Consider the following 12,662-nt stretch of genomic DNA (forward strand, 5'->3'; position numbering starts at 1 on the left):
AACTGTGCTCCTAGTCGGTATCTCACACGCCCCCAAACAGAATCTTAGCGAGGTCAGTGTATTCTACCACAATTCACAAACCATCTTCTGGTCGGTACACGTGGCTGAGGCGCAGACACTGGACTCCTTACACTGAGAGAGTCATCCACACTCCACAGCTATAACGACTGCCCGGCCGGCGACAGACCGTCTGCATTCAAGTCCACCTCGCTGCGTTGAACCCCGGATAAAATACACTGACGTGATGGTAGCAAGAGAGACCAACCACTGGTCTTCATCTAAGCGCGCATTCTGATCGGTAGAGAACTTCTCCAAAACACGTGAGATACTGATGACACTGGTGTGGGCGATGATGACGCTTTCTGACGTCACGATGACGCCGGATGACGTCCCGATGACGCCGATGACGGGCTTACAGGGCGGCGGGCAGTCTAGAAGGGTCGTCCCTGGTGAGGCCCGCCACGCATCATACCCGGCGGCGGCCCCCGCATGGGCCCCATGGGTCCGGGCCCTCCGCGGCCCATCTGGGGCGGTCCTCCGGGGCCCATACCTGTCGAAAGGTCAGAGGTCAGTTCAGGAGTCATCTCAGGTCAGTTCAGAGTTCAGCAGAGGGGTCAGCACATAGGTCACAACTCACATCACGCTCAGAGGTCAGCTTAGAGGCCACGTTAGCTCAGAGGAAAGCTCAGCCAGGTTTGGTGAGCAGATGTCACTCCTTAGGTGATAAAAGAAAGGATGGAAAGTATACGGAAAAAGAGTATGGTCGGCCATGCGGTGGTGATGAATCGTTAACATTCGAAGAAGCGACAACGCTCAAACCAGTTTTAGGTTAAAACGAACGGGTCTTATTACTGTGAGAACACTAACACATGCGCACAAACAAGGATATCAACTGAAATAAACAACAAATCATCCAGCTACGAGAATCGAAAGTTGTTCACGATGTCCAGCAAACAGATGCCACCCAGTACATCAACAACTGAGCCTGTTCTACATTTCCCCAAACTCCTCCGAATATAATAAACAATGTAATTCAATGCCGGCTATCACAGACCGCAAATCCTTTCCAAAGCCGCAGCTGAACAAACACGATTCCCCTGACAGTACTACGGACCAGCGCGGCAGTCACGGTGGCCAGTTCCCAGAATATGCCCAGCGGTTCAACGGGTGCACTGTCGGGCGTCCTAACCTATCCCACCAAAAATCGGGTGACCGAGGCCGGCCGCTCCGTCCCGGGAATTTAGACCGAACCGGGCAGACGACACAACAGCGGGCGGACGGGGTGGTAGGGAGTAGTGTGGGTACAGAAGGGACCTTTTGTGGAAATATCAGGCACAGAATATCAGCTACATAGATGGACCCTTGTGGACGCTACAAGATACAAACTGCACAGTGGACGCATCCATATCAGGTGATGCATGCTGACCACAGGCAGGATCAGGTGGGAATACCCAAATCAGAAGTGGCGATATACTACCAGGCAATGTTCTGCCAACGGACTAGGAACCACATAGCGGTTCCCAATGATATTATAATTACTTGTACCGCGCAATTATCTCATGTGAAAATCACACCAGAGATCGAAAATAAAGCACGACAAACAATTGCGGCCACACAGAACTAAAACCCATGGCAATAAATTTGCCCGGGAAGACCCCGACCCATCAGGTTGCATGACGAGCTACCTCTCTATCTTTCTTAGCACTCTCCGAAAACACACTACTCCCACAGGACAATACCTACACCACAAAGCAACGCATCTCTATTCTCTTCCCATTATGAACACAGCCACACAGCGCGCACTGTCCCACAGCCTAGTTATAGTAACAACCCCATCCCAGTGACCATACTGTTTCTCTCTCAGGCGACTCGCCACTCAAACTCCCTTTATGGGCTGTAGCTTACAACCAATCCCACCCCAGGCCTAGACCCCTCACACCCAAAGCCCCCCCCCCCTCCTTCCTTACCTCCCATGATGAGCCGTGGTCAATGCGTTCAGATACCCATACGTTAAAAAACGCCCGCTCCCCATGTCGATAATTTTCATTATCGTCATCATCATGTATGTGCGTACCTCTTGTGTCTTATCTACCTCATCATGTATGTGCGACTTACCTCCCATCATGGGTCGCGGCGGTCCACCGAGCAGAGGTCCCATCGGTCCCCGCATGGGCGGCATGCCGCGTCCCTGCGGCACCATCATCTGCTGGGAGGGTCCTCCTACTCCGCGCACCGGTCCCTGGAGGCCGGCGGCCGGTCCGGTGGGTGCAGCGCTCACTCCGCGGCCGGCGGCGCGGCCGGCGCCCGGACCCGGCCCGGCACCGGCGGCCGGCACGCGCGGCCCACGCTCGTCGGCCGGCGGCGGGCCCTCCACTGTCACCGAGACAATGTTCTCCCCGCGCAGCAGCACCATGCCCAGCACGCGCTTCTCCTCACGCTCGCCAGTCTTGCCGGCCTTGGCCTTGAGCTTGCGGAACTCCTCGCAGTCACACAGGATCAGGTTCATGTGCTTGTCGAACGCTGCACGGCACAGAGTGGAATTGTTACTATATCAAACAAACAAATCGGCGCGAAGTTAGCAATCTTTGTACACTTAACAAATGTACGAACAATCACGTCAATTAACCCGCGCCGTGCTGGGGGGGGGGGGGGGGGGGGCGACGGCGTTTCCCTTTCAGGTATTTTGCGAATATCTTAAAAACGGCCGCGGCCGCCGTTTTATAGCTTTTGGGGCATAGCTCCCACAGATTTGACCAACTGCCTCCCTGCCCTGCCCTATACCCTCAAACTGTTCTGTGCCCTGCTCTCAACCCTGTGCCCAGTTCTATGCCCTGTGCCCTACTCTGCACCCTTTCTTGTAACACCCTGTTCTCTGCCCTGCCCTGTGTCCTGCTCTCTGCCCTGTGTCCTACTCTCTGCCCTGCCCTGTGTCCTGCTCTTTGACCTAGCCTGTGTCCTGAGTCCTACCATGTTCCAAGATACCTACCCTGCCCTAAATCTTGACATGTGCCCTACCCTGTGCCTAATAATTTGCCAGCAGTTTATGTAGCTGTAGGGCTGACATCCATAAATGATTCTAAACCTTATTGCATATATATGCTCTCAGTGCCCTATCACAGCTATAGCATGTGCCCTCTGCTCAACCATGGGATGCAGAAAAAAACCCTGTAAAAATATGCCCAGATAAAGTGACACAAAAACAAAAACAGTAACCCCTGGTGTTGCTTCCCTAACATTATATGTAATGATGCAAGGACTCCTTGCATCATGATGTTGCTTGATCAATGCTGGACAGCTTTTACAGGAAGCTTCATTAAGAAATTTACTAGGCCTTGGAAATGAGATCAATAATATAATATTTTTCAGCTTTCTAAACTAGAGCTGAAAAAGATTATATTATTGATCTCATTTTCAAGGCCTAGTAAACTCTTAATGAAGCTTCCTGTAAAAGCTGTTCAGACAATACTGATCAAGTAACATCAATAACTGATAAATAAATGTGAAAAATAACTAAATAATATGATTTGGCAGCACTACAAGTTGATCCATCCCTATTTAGCTTGAGAATCTTGCTGCCGCTCACCCTTGAACGTTCCAATGAAGGTCCTGGAGTCCTGTAGCATCACCCGGATGCGGTAGTTGATGTGCTGCATCATCTTGTTATTCTTGCCCACTGTCTGTGAATCAGCATCAAAGGACTCAATCAGTGTTCAAGAATTAATTGATGACAGATTGGTAGCTACGACAGCACAGAAAACAGACCCAAGACCTATGACCATAGAATCGGCATAAATATACCCTGCAATTTGAATTGGAGAAAATTTTCACTCATCTCGTAACAACTGGATAGAATTATAATTAGCTGTCTTTAAACATGATGTCAGGATTTTAAATCAATTGCACTAAACTAACGGTAAAATACCTTAATGAGTAAAGTATTTTCAGTATTTGTAGTGCAGGGTTTAGATAACCCAATTGGGTTATCTGTCGGTTAACCGACAAAAGAAAAGCCAAACACACACCGATCGACAATACCCATTTTCGCGTTGCGGAGCACACGGGTCACCCTAGTCACTTACCATTTTGGTGTTGTTGATTTCAACACGGTAATATCAGTCAGACTTAATTAACTCTTATTTCAAACCAAAAATTAACCCCATAAACCCCACCGCCGATGCAAAACGTTTCTCTTCTTCTTCTTCTTCGAGGATTAGGGCGCGTAGCCGTCAAAACGTTTCTCGCCTTCCACGCTTCTTGCCTATTTCACTTTTGTATCAGCCATGCCATAAATGCCTCTTATACCGCCATTTTCTTTTCGAAGTGCTTTGGCTGATATTTGGCTCATTTTTCTTTCTTTCAAAGCATTTATCCATTTCATGAAATAAAAGGCTTAATACAAAATATGAAAAACTAAATTGCGTTCATTTTGAAGAAGCTTTTGAAGGTTTTTTAAAAAATATAATTTAAGATATATTCGTAAGCTTTTATAAATGTCCGCGAGGTGTCAGTGCGCTCGAAATCTATCAATTGCGCGCCGGCGGAGTTTCTTTGATATTTTCGAATTATCGGGGGACGTATTTCGGGCGGTGGTCTGCGTTTGTCCTTTCAATATAAGCGCTGTATTCAGGAGTACGGCTTTCAGAGCTTTCGGACGTTTTAATTCCCTAACATTGATGTCTTCAGGTGGACCTTTGAAGGTAATGATTATTTGAAAAGACCGCTCTCAGACGTATGCGGCGAATGTTCAGGTTTTAAATTTGTTCATGTTTGTACCGGTGCTTATACTTCGTGTCTTTATTGAGCAATTATTTGCTGGTGCTTCTGCCTTAGCTCAAGACTTGAATCACTGGACACAGGTCTGGGAAATGTTTGTTACCTATCTGTCCTTTACTGCAGGGCGCTGTTCGGTCGCAGTTTTTATCAGCAGGCTGCGAGTATACTGTTATTTCTTGGCTCCTCATTGGCCAAATTCACATGGTCTCTTCATTGGACCAATGAGAGGTAAAGAAGTGCCAGCAAGAACTTCCTTATATGGGAAAAACCAACAGTACGCTGATAAAAACAGCCACGGAACAGAGCTCAGGTCAAATACCTACAGTTACATCAAAGTGATTTTAAACAATTCCCAAGCAGCTTGCAGTGCAAATGCAAAGATTATACCAAGGCGATAAATACCAGGTGGTGATGTGGCATCATGAGAACTTATGCCCAAGGGACACTGTATTGCTTGACCTAATCTAAGGTAGCAACCGTTGGAAAGAACAATGAATGCAATTAGCCTAACATGAATGTTTTTTTGTCACCTGAAGCTGGCATATAGCAGTTATTCCTTTGTTTGCCATCATTTGTCATGCTGTGTGTCTTAGGCAAAGTCCAGACTGCAAAGCGTGGCATATGTGCGCCTGAGGTGCACCCAGTTTGATGCGAGTGCAAGCCTGGCAAATAGGAGTACACGCCTGTGTCCGTAATTTGTATGCCTGGCACGCAGCGTTTCAAGCTCAAGCTTATGTACTTGCCCCACAAGCATAGGTATCGATGTTGAGGATCATAGCAAGACTTACCAGCAAGAGGCATGCTTCAGCAGCTGTAAGAAAAGCCACTCAAATGTTAGCGGTGATATGACGCTCCTTCGTGCTTCTCGATCAGCAAACAGTGCCACTGTTGTTCAAATGCCTAGTGAGACCTCATTTGGAGTACGGCAACCTTGTATGGGGCCCGCACAACAGAGCTGACCAGAAACTCGTTGAAAGAGTTCAACGTAGAGCTACTCGGCTGGTAGCAAGTCTCCGTCAACTGCCCTACGAAGACCGACTTAGGACTCTGAAGTTGCCGTCTCTATACTACAGGCGAAGAAGAGGCGACATGATAGCGACCTACCGGATCTTCCATGGCGGCATAGATGTGGATCCAATCAGTTTATTCACGCTCGCTACCGACGCTTCTACGAGAGGTCACCAGTTCAAGATCCGGAAAGTCCCAGCTTCAAGCAGAGTCAGGAGGTCAGCTTTTGCCATTCGGGTGGTAAACAACTGGAATGGGCTGCTGGCCGAGGTTGTTGGCTCTCCTTCGCTGAACGTATTCAAAAGCCGTCTGGATGCCCACTGGGCTCCGCTTCAGTATCTGGTGCCTGACACTGACTGAGTCGAGTCAAAACGGAACACATGAGTTCGATGAGAGCGGGACCTCCAGGCCTTAGTGCCTTTACATATCCCGATCACTTGAAGGTAAGGTAAGGTAAGGTAAGATTTTCCTGACAAATAGGTCATTGACCTGACCTGGGAGGTCAGCCAATGATCGAAGATCTAAAAATTTGTTACCATTCGCTTCCTCTTGTCATAGCAATACACTTGTTTTTTTTTTCCGCGAGGCTCTACCTCGATTAAGGGTCCGGCGTTCAGATGAAACCCAGGTCCGCTGTCTGATAGAGGTTACTCCGCCCGTCTCCCATATATGCCAGATGCAGTGAAAATCCTGGAATTTGTGGCAATGACCGCACAAGTGATCTGTCACACTCGCAAATTTAATCCCAATCATCCCAATGAACAGCGCTGAGCGCTCTTACAAATGTGCGGTAGTTGTGAGATGTCTTCCCGTGCATTTCTCATTTGTTTCATTAGCAAGCTTCGAATGAAAGCTCTCCAGGCATGTAGGTACGGCTCTCGCGAGATTAAGCGGTAGGTTTTGCACTTCTACATTTCCGGTTATATCTCAGAAACTAATCGATCTACGATGAAGCCATTTTACACGATCACGGCCGACTTGTTACCCAACAAGTCGATCGCATCTTCAACACTTAAAAGCTTAAGATGACAAAGATATAGCCTGAAGTACACCAATTTTTCTAGGAGCAAAACCTACCGCTAAAACCCGCGAGACCTGTACGCTCTGATTCGTTACTGCGCGCCTGGGCCGTGCATTGCACGCCTGAATAAGGCTAGAGGAGGCCCTGTGCACGCCCGAGATCTCGTCGAATCGAAACCTGCCACGTTTTTCAGTCTGGGGAAAAGTGGTAGGACATTTTACTTTCAGCGTGAGCCAAAATACGAAGGTGAATCGGTGAACGACCATCCCTTTTACAGCTCAACATACCCGAAGCTGCAGGCAGCCTGCGTCCCCTGCTCACTTGTACCCAGTGTTTCATTGGCAGCAAATGCTCTGCTGACACTCGCCCCATGTTCTTGTCGACAGCAAATGTTCAGTAACATGGCGGCAGCTGTGAACGGTGCCGCCAACGGAGAGACGGCCGGCGGCGGCGGCGGGGACAAGGCCGCCGCCGCCAAGGCGGCCAAGCGGCTCTCCGTCGAGCGCATCTACCAGAAGAAGAGCCAGCTGGAGCATATTCTGCTGCGGCCCGACACCTACATCGGCTCGTGCGAGCCGCTCACCGAGACCATGTACGTCTACGATGACGAGCAGGGCATGCACCAGCGCGAGATCACCTTCGTGCCGGGCCTGTTCAAGATCTTTGACGAGGTGCTGGTGAACGCGGCCGACAACAAGCAGCGTGATCCCAACATGGACACCATCAAGATCGAGATTGATTCGTGAGTTGACGAAGGAAAGGATCCATAAGGACATGATTATGGGGTGGGTAGTTAGATGATCAATGCATCGCGTCATAAAGTATTGGGATACTCATAGGTGTTTGACACTTTGTGGCGCGCCTTTCACGGGACTTTGATTTATCATTGATAATTGTATTTGCTAAATATTGGTGTTTTCTTAGTGGGCAAATCAAAATGTATCGTACGATGTTTTCATTGTGTGTAAACGTTTCTAATGTATGTAGTGTTTCCTTTGAGTTCTTTAAAGCTTTCTTCAGTAGGCATGTGCGCTTTAACATGTCACCGAGCTTTGATGTCGTTTCACTTGCATTCGATTTTTCAGCGAGAACAACAGCATTTCCATCTACAACAACGGCAAGGGCATCCCGGTGGTGACGCACAAGGACGAGAAGATGTACGTGCCGACGATGATCTTTGGACACCTGCTGACCTCTTCCAACTTCAATGACGAGGAACAAAAGGTGTGTGTGTGGTGTGGCGAATGACTGATTATGGGATACCATAATTCTGTTGCATTCTATTGCTCAGTGCTTATTCCGAAGATGTTAATTATGCCGTAAATGGGACGCTGACTTTCGGCAGGAATTGGAGCATAGTTATTTCTCCTTTGCATTATTAGAGCTGAAAAGTTGAGCTGAGGTGTGTGATTACGGAGCGAGCGAAGCGAGCGGAGTCTTTCCTTAGATTAACGGAAATTTCTGAGTATGAGCGGCCGGCCGGCCGGCCGTGCGGACGCTTTTCCGAGGCTTATATCTCAGCAACCACTTGACCAATTTACACGCGGTAATTTTTGTAGGGTAGCTTCATTCCTTCTACCAAGTATTGGACTATTCCCGATGCATGTGGGTGACCCCTTATGCACGTGCCACGTACAAAACGAAGACGTGTCAGTTTTGTAATTGTTGCAATATCTCGGTAACTACTTGGCCGATTGCGCTGAAAGTTGGCATGTAGGTAGGCACCCACTAGGCACTGCATATCCATGTGCCAGAGTTGGGGTGCTGCTGCATGTGCGCACGTGCAGGGTTCGTTTCCAGATCTCGAGAACGGCTCGGCCGATGGCGCTCAAATTTGGTACACGGCTAGCCACCAGTTAGTAGGGTGCCGTGTACAAGTCAGTTGGGACCCATTTTGCACGTGCGCACGTGCAGGGTGCCGCTTCCAGATCTCGAGAACGGCTGGGCCGATTGTGCTCAAATTTGACACATCGCTAGAGACCGGTTTGTAGGGTGCCGTGCACAATTCAGCTGGAGGCACCCCCTCGAAATTTCGCACGTGCAAGGCCCACCCTCTCGCTCGCTCCGTTAGTCGCCCCCAAAGGCGTTATACTGGTGTATTTATATTGCCATTCTGCTAGATATCTCTTCATAACGTGTCGAATCATCATTCAAGACGGGGTAGCTTTGATGCGTGAACATATGTTTACGGAGCGAGCGAAGCGAGCGGAGTCTTACGTAGAATAACGGAAATTTCCGGCCGGCCGTGGTCACGATTCTGCGACGCTTATATCTCAGCAACCACTTGACCGATTTACATGCGGTAATTTTTGTAAGGTAGCTTCATTCCTTCTTCCAAGTATTGGACTATTCCCGATGAATGTGGGTGACCCCTTATGCACGTGCCACGTGCAAAACGAAGAGGTGTCACTTTTGTAATAGTTGCAATATCTCTGTAACTACTGGGCCGATTGCGCTGAAAGTTGGCATGTAGGTAGGCACCCACTAGGCAATGCATATCCACGTGCCAGAGTTGGGGTGCTGCTGCACTTGCGCACGTGCAGGGGTCGATTCCAGATCTCGAGAACGGCTTGACCGATGGCGCTCAAAGTTGGTACACGGTTACGGAGCAGTTAGTAGGGTGCCGTGCACAAGTCAGTTGGGACCCATTTTGCACGTGCGCACGTGCAAGGTGCCGCTTCCAGATCTCGAGAACGGGTGAGCCGATTGTGCTCAAATTTGGCACATCGCTAGAGACCGGTTAGTAGGGCGCCGTGCACAAGTCAGTTGGAGGTACCCCCTCGCAATTTCGCACGTGCAAGGCCCACCCTCTCGCTCGCTCCGTTAATCGCCCCAAAAGGCGTTATGCTGGTTAATATGTGGCTTTCCCGCAGGTGACTGGAGGCAGGAACGGTTACGGTGCGAAGCTGTGTAACATCTTCTCCACCAAGTTCACTGTGGAGACGGCCTCCATCGATTACAAGCGCTCCTTCAAGCAGACGTGGGCCAACAACATGTCCAAGACCTCTGAACCAAAAGTCAAAGACTTCCATGGATCGGACTTCACCAAGGTATGTTCCTTGTTCCACATAGGCACTGAGTTTTGTTTGAACTTTTTTTGTTGGAAATATGCTGACGTGATATCGTCCACCGATTCATGATATCATGATGACGTCCAACGATTTGACCACAGCAAGCATGCTTCAAAACACCTGGTCTCGTCTCACCCTGCTGGCCTGTGCATTTCATCAGCGAACTGACCTCTGTCCCTGTCTCTATCAGGTGACGTTCAGTCCCGACCTGGATAAGTTCAAGATGACCTGCCTGGACAAGGACACGGTGGCGCTGCTCTCGAGGCGCGCCTACGATGTGGCCGCCAGCACCAGGGGCGTCAAGGTCTTCCTCAACGGCAAGCGGGTGCCGGTAAGTAGCGTGTCGTCAAATGAACCGGGAAGTGTGTGGTGTTACCTCGCTAGTAGGGCGGGAATGATAATCGATGAGTAGGACTGAATATGGTGTGGTGGGTAGGTGCACGGTCGTGGCTTGTGTAATTCAGTGGCTATTTTTTGTTAACATTTTTGTTGTTTGTACAAAATTGTTTAGATCGATGAAGTTAATGAATCAGCTATCAATTAAGATCGAGAACAGCCGACGATGGTTTTGAGCCTCTCCAGAGTTTATTGCTCCACCAATACGTCTTGGACCTGCTTGAGATCCCTGTCTGCCCCTGCCCTCAGCTGAACGAAGAGCGAGACCCCTGTCTACCATTCTCTCGACTGACCACAGCCTCTGCTCGCCTCGCTCTGACCCCAGGTGAAGAACTTCAAGGACTACGTGGAGCTGTACCTGAAGGACAAGGTGGATGACACGGGAAACCAGATTAAGTGTGTCTACGAGAACTGCGGCCCGCGCTGGGAGGTGGCCGTCGCCATCTCGGACAAGGGCTTCCAGCAGGTCTCCTTCGTCAACAGCATCGCCACCACCAAGGTCAGCTCGGGAAGAAGGGAACGGAGAGAGTGGATTGGCCTGTAACGGGTAAATTGGGAATTGGGATCCTACTCGATCGGTTTAAAACGGACGTTGAGTGATTGGACTGGGGGTTGTTTCATGTTTGGTCTCATGAACCTATCAGCCCTGCATATTACCGGCAGTCATTGATTTGGTCTGTCCATATTGATCAAAATTCTGCCGTGCAAACGCGAAAACTACTACGTGAGGCAAGATTTCTTTACTACTCTATGTGATTACTATGTTACCTACTATATGTGATTACTATACGGTTACTTTACTTACTATGTGAGGTCAGACTCTGACCTCACATAGTAGTTTTTGCCTTTTGCCAGGTCAGACTCTGACCTCACATAGTAGTTTTTGCCTTTTGCCAGGTCAGACTCTGGCCTCACATAGTAGTTTTTGCCTTTGCACGGCAGAATTGCCACTCGGTGGCAGCGCAGGGCGATGTGAGAAGCACAATTAGAACTGTCGCACATTTCGAGTTTCATCAGCATGCTGGTTACGTCGTTCGCCACTGTGTTTGTGTTTGGTTAATGGTTAAGTCTCGGGTAGGGGCTTTCGCGTATAGGTGACGCTGTAGGCGGTTGGACACACCGTGTGTGGCACTGTCCGCTTCGTTGGTACCGGTCTATGCGATAGCACTTCCGATACCGCGAGAGATTCTGGATAGCATCACAGTCTTCCATCCTCCTAGCACCAGATGGTTTTTCATCGGGGGTTCTGCCTGCCTTTTGTGATTTCAAGCTGCTAACCTTTCTGGCCTAGATGACCAGCTGTAAATACAGGCGACCTTTCAGTCCTCTGTGACTCCTGATTGCTGATCGATTTGTGACTCCAAACCTGCCAGCCCTGTGATAGACGACTGCTGGCGTGTATAACCTCTGAACAATAACCTTTTGGGCCGTTTTGGCGATAAATCCTGATTCCTGACCTGCGTGAACCATTGCTGTCTCCCTTCTGGCTCGCCTAACCAGTAACCCGTGTCCCATCTGCAATCTATTACCCGGCCTGATCGCTGACCTGTCGGCTGCGTCGCTTTTCTGACCTCTGTTTCTCTCTCCAGGGCGGTCGCCACGTTGACCACGTTGCCGACATGATCATCAAACAACTGATCGAGACTCTCAAGAAGAAGAACAAGGGCGGCGTACAGATCAAACCGTTCCAGATCAAGAACCACATGTGGGTGTTCATCAACTGTCTGATCGTCAACCCGGCGTTCGACTCACAGACCAAAGAGAACATGATTCTGCAAGTGAAGAGCTTCGGCTCCAAGTGTACCCTATCGGACAAGTTCATCGGACAGGTGAGATTTGGTGGTGGAATTTTCTCCTAGATACCGCGTCGGTGTTTTGCTGGGAGATAGTGAAGCTAATTGACTAAGTTCTGGTGGAGTTGGAGAAGTTCAGACAGCGTCTGACGGCTGAGGATGTTGTGGGGCGGTATCGCGGGCAATAACCGCCCGGATGGCTACCCAAATGTCCTGTTGTTATTGTCGAACTGCGGGCAAGTGCTGGCCACCGGCCTATCGAACGTAATCGAAGCGACGTTAATGTGGCACTGATGACCACCCGAAGCCGTTCAACTCGCCTTCACTCGACATTTGAGGGCACTAGTGTCTTTCCCAGTGTTTGCAGTGGTGCAACTTCGCCCCGAACGATCTCCGCTGGCCCTTCCGACCCGCTCTACGGACCGGTAACGGTCCGAACTCGCATCGACCACCGATGGTCTTTGTCGGGTGATGTTTTGCACCCAAGTCGGTCTCCTCCGTCCGGGCCGGTACCGCCGAGTCGGCCACTCAGTGCTCTGACCTTTACAAACGATCTTTGTGACATTCACAGGTGTTTCTTTGGTCGGAACTTCCTCTGTG

General features: G+C 49.6%; 2 protein-coding genes across 3 annotated transcripts in view; one reads left to right on the plus strand and one right to left on the minus strand.

The window, feature by feature from the left end:
- Positions 1 to 44: 44 nt before the first annotated feature.
- Positions 45 to 4,237, minus strand: LOC122378341 (small nuclear ribonucleoprotein-associated protein B-like). Its single transcript, XM_043359299.1, has 4 exons — positions 4,080 to 4,237; positions 3,584 to 3,677; positions 2,116 to 2,520; positions 45 to 550 (listed from the first exon to the last, which is right to left on the minus strand). The coding sequence occupies exons 1-4, from the start codon at positions 4,080 to 4,082 to the stop codon at positions 432 to 434; spliced, it is 621 nt and encodes a 206-aa protein (XP_043215234.1). The 5' UTR covers positions 4,083 to 4,237; the 3' UTR covers positions 45 to 431.
- A 261-nt stretch (positions 4,238 to 4,498) lies between these two features.
- The window catches only part of LOC122378342 (DNA topoisomerase 2-alpha-like), a 140,254-nt gene continuing 132,090 nt past the window's right edge, over positions 4,499 to 12,662 (plus strand). The window contains exons 1-7 of one of the 2 annotated variants that reach the window (XM_043359300.1): positions 4,499 to 4,697; positions 7,189 to 7,544; positions 7,888 to 8,026; positions 9,676 to 9,852; positions 10,064 to 10,204; positions 10,595 to 10,768; positions 11,859 to 12,098. In XM_043359300.1, coding sequence (XP_043215235.1) covers positions 4,674 to 4,697; positions 7,189 to 7,544; positions 7,888 to 8,026; positions 9,676 to 9,852; positions 10,064 to 10,204; positions 10,595 to 10,768; positions 11,859 to 12,098 — 1,251 coding nt within the window. In that variant the 5' untranslated portion in view covers positions 4,499 to 4,673. Of the gene's footprint in view, positions 4,698 to 4,765; positions 4,857 to 7,188; positions 7,545 to 7,887; positions 8,027 to 9,675; positions 9,853 to 10,063; positions 10,205 to 10,594; positions 10,769 to 11,858; positions 12,099 to 12,662 lie in introns of those variants that run through there. The other variant, XM_043359301.1, reaches the window with a different exon arrangement.

This window comes from Amphibalanus amphitrite, unplaced genomic scaffold (assembly GCF_019059575.1).
Source record: "Amphibalanus amphitrite isolate SeventyFive unplaced genomic scaffold, NRLGWU_Aamphi_draft 000058F_arrow, whole genome shotgun sequence".
Classification (NCBI taxonomy): Eukaryota; Metazoa; Arthropoda; class Thecostraca; order Balanomorpha; family Balanidae; genus Amphibalanus; species Amphibalanus amphitrite.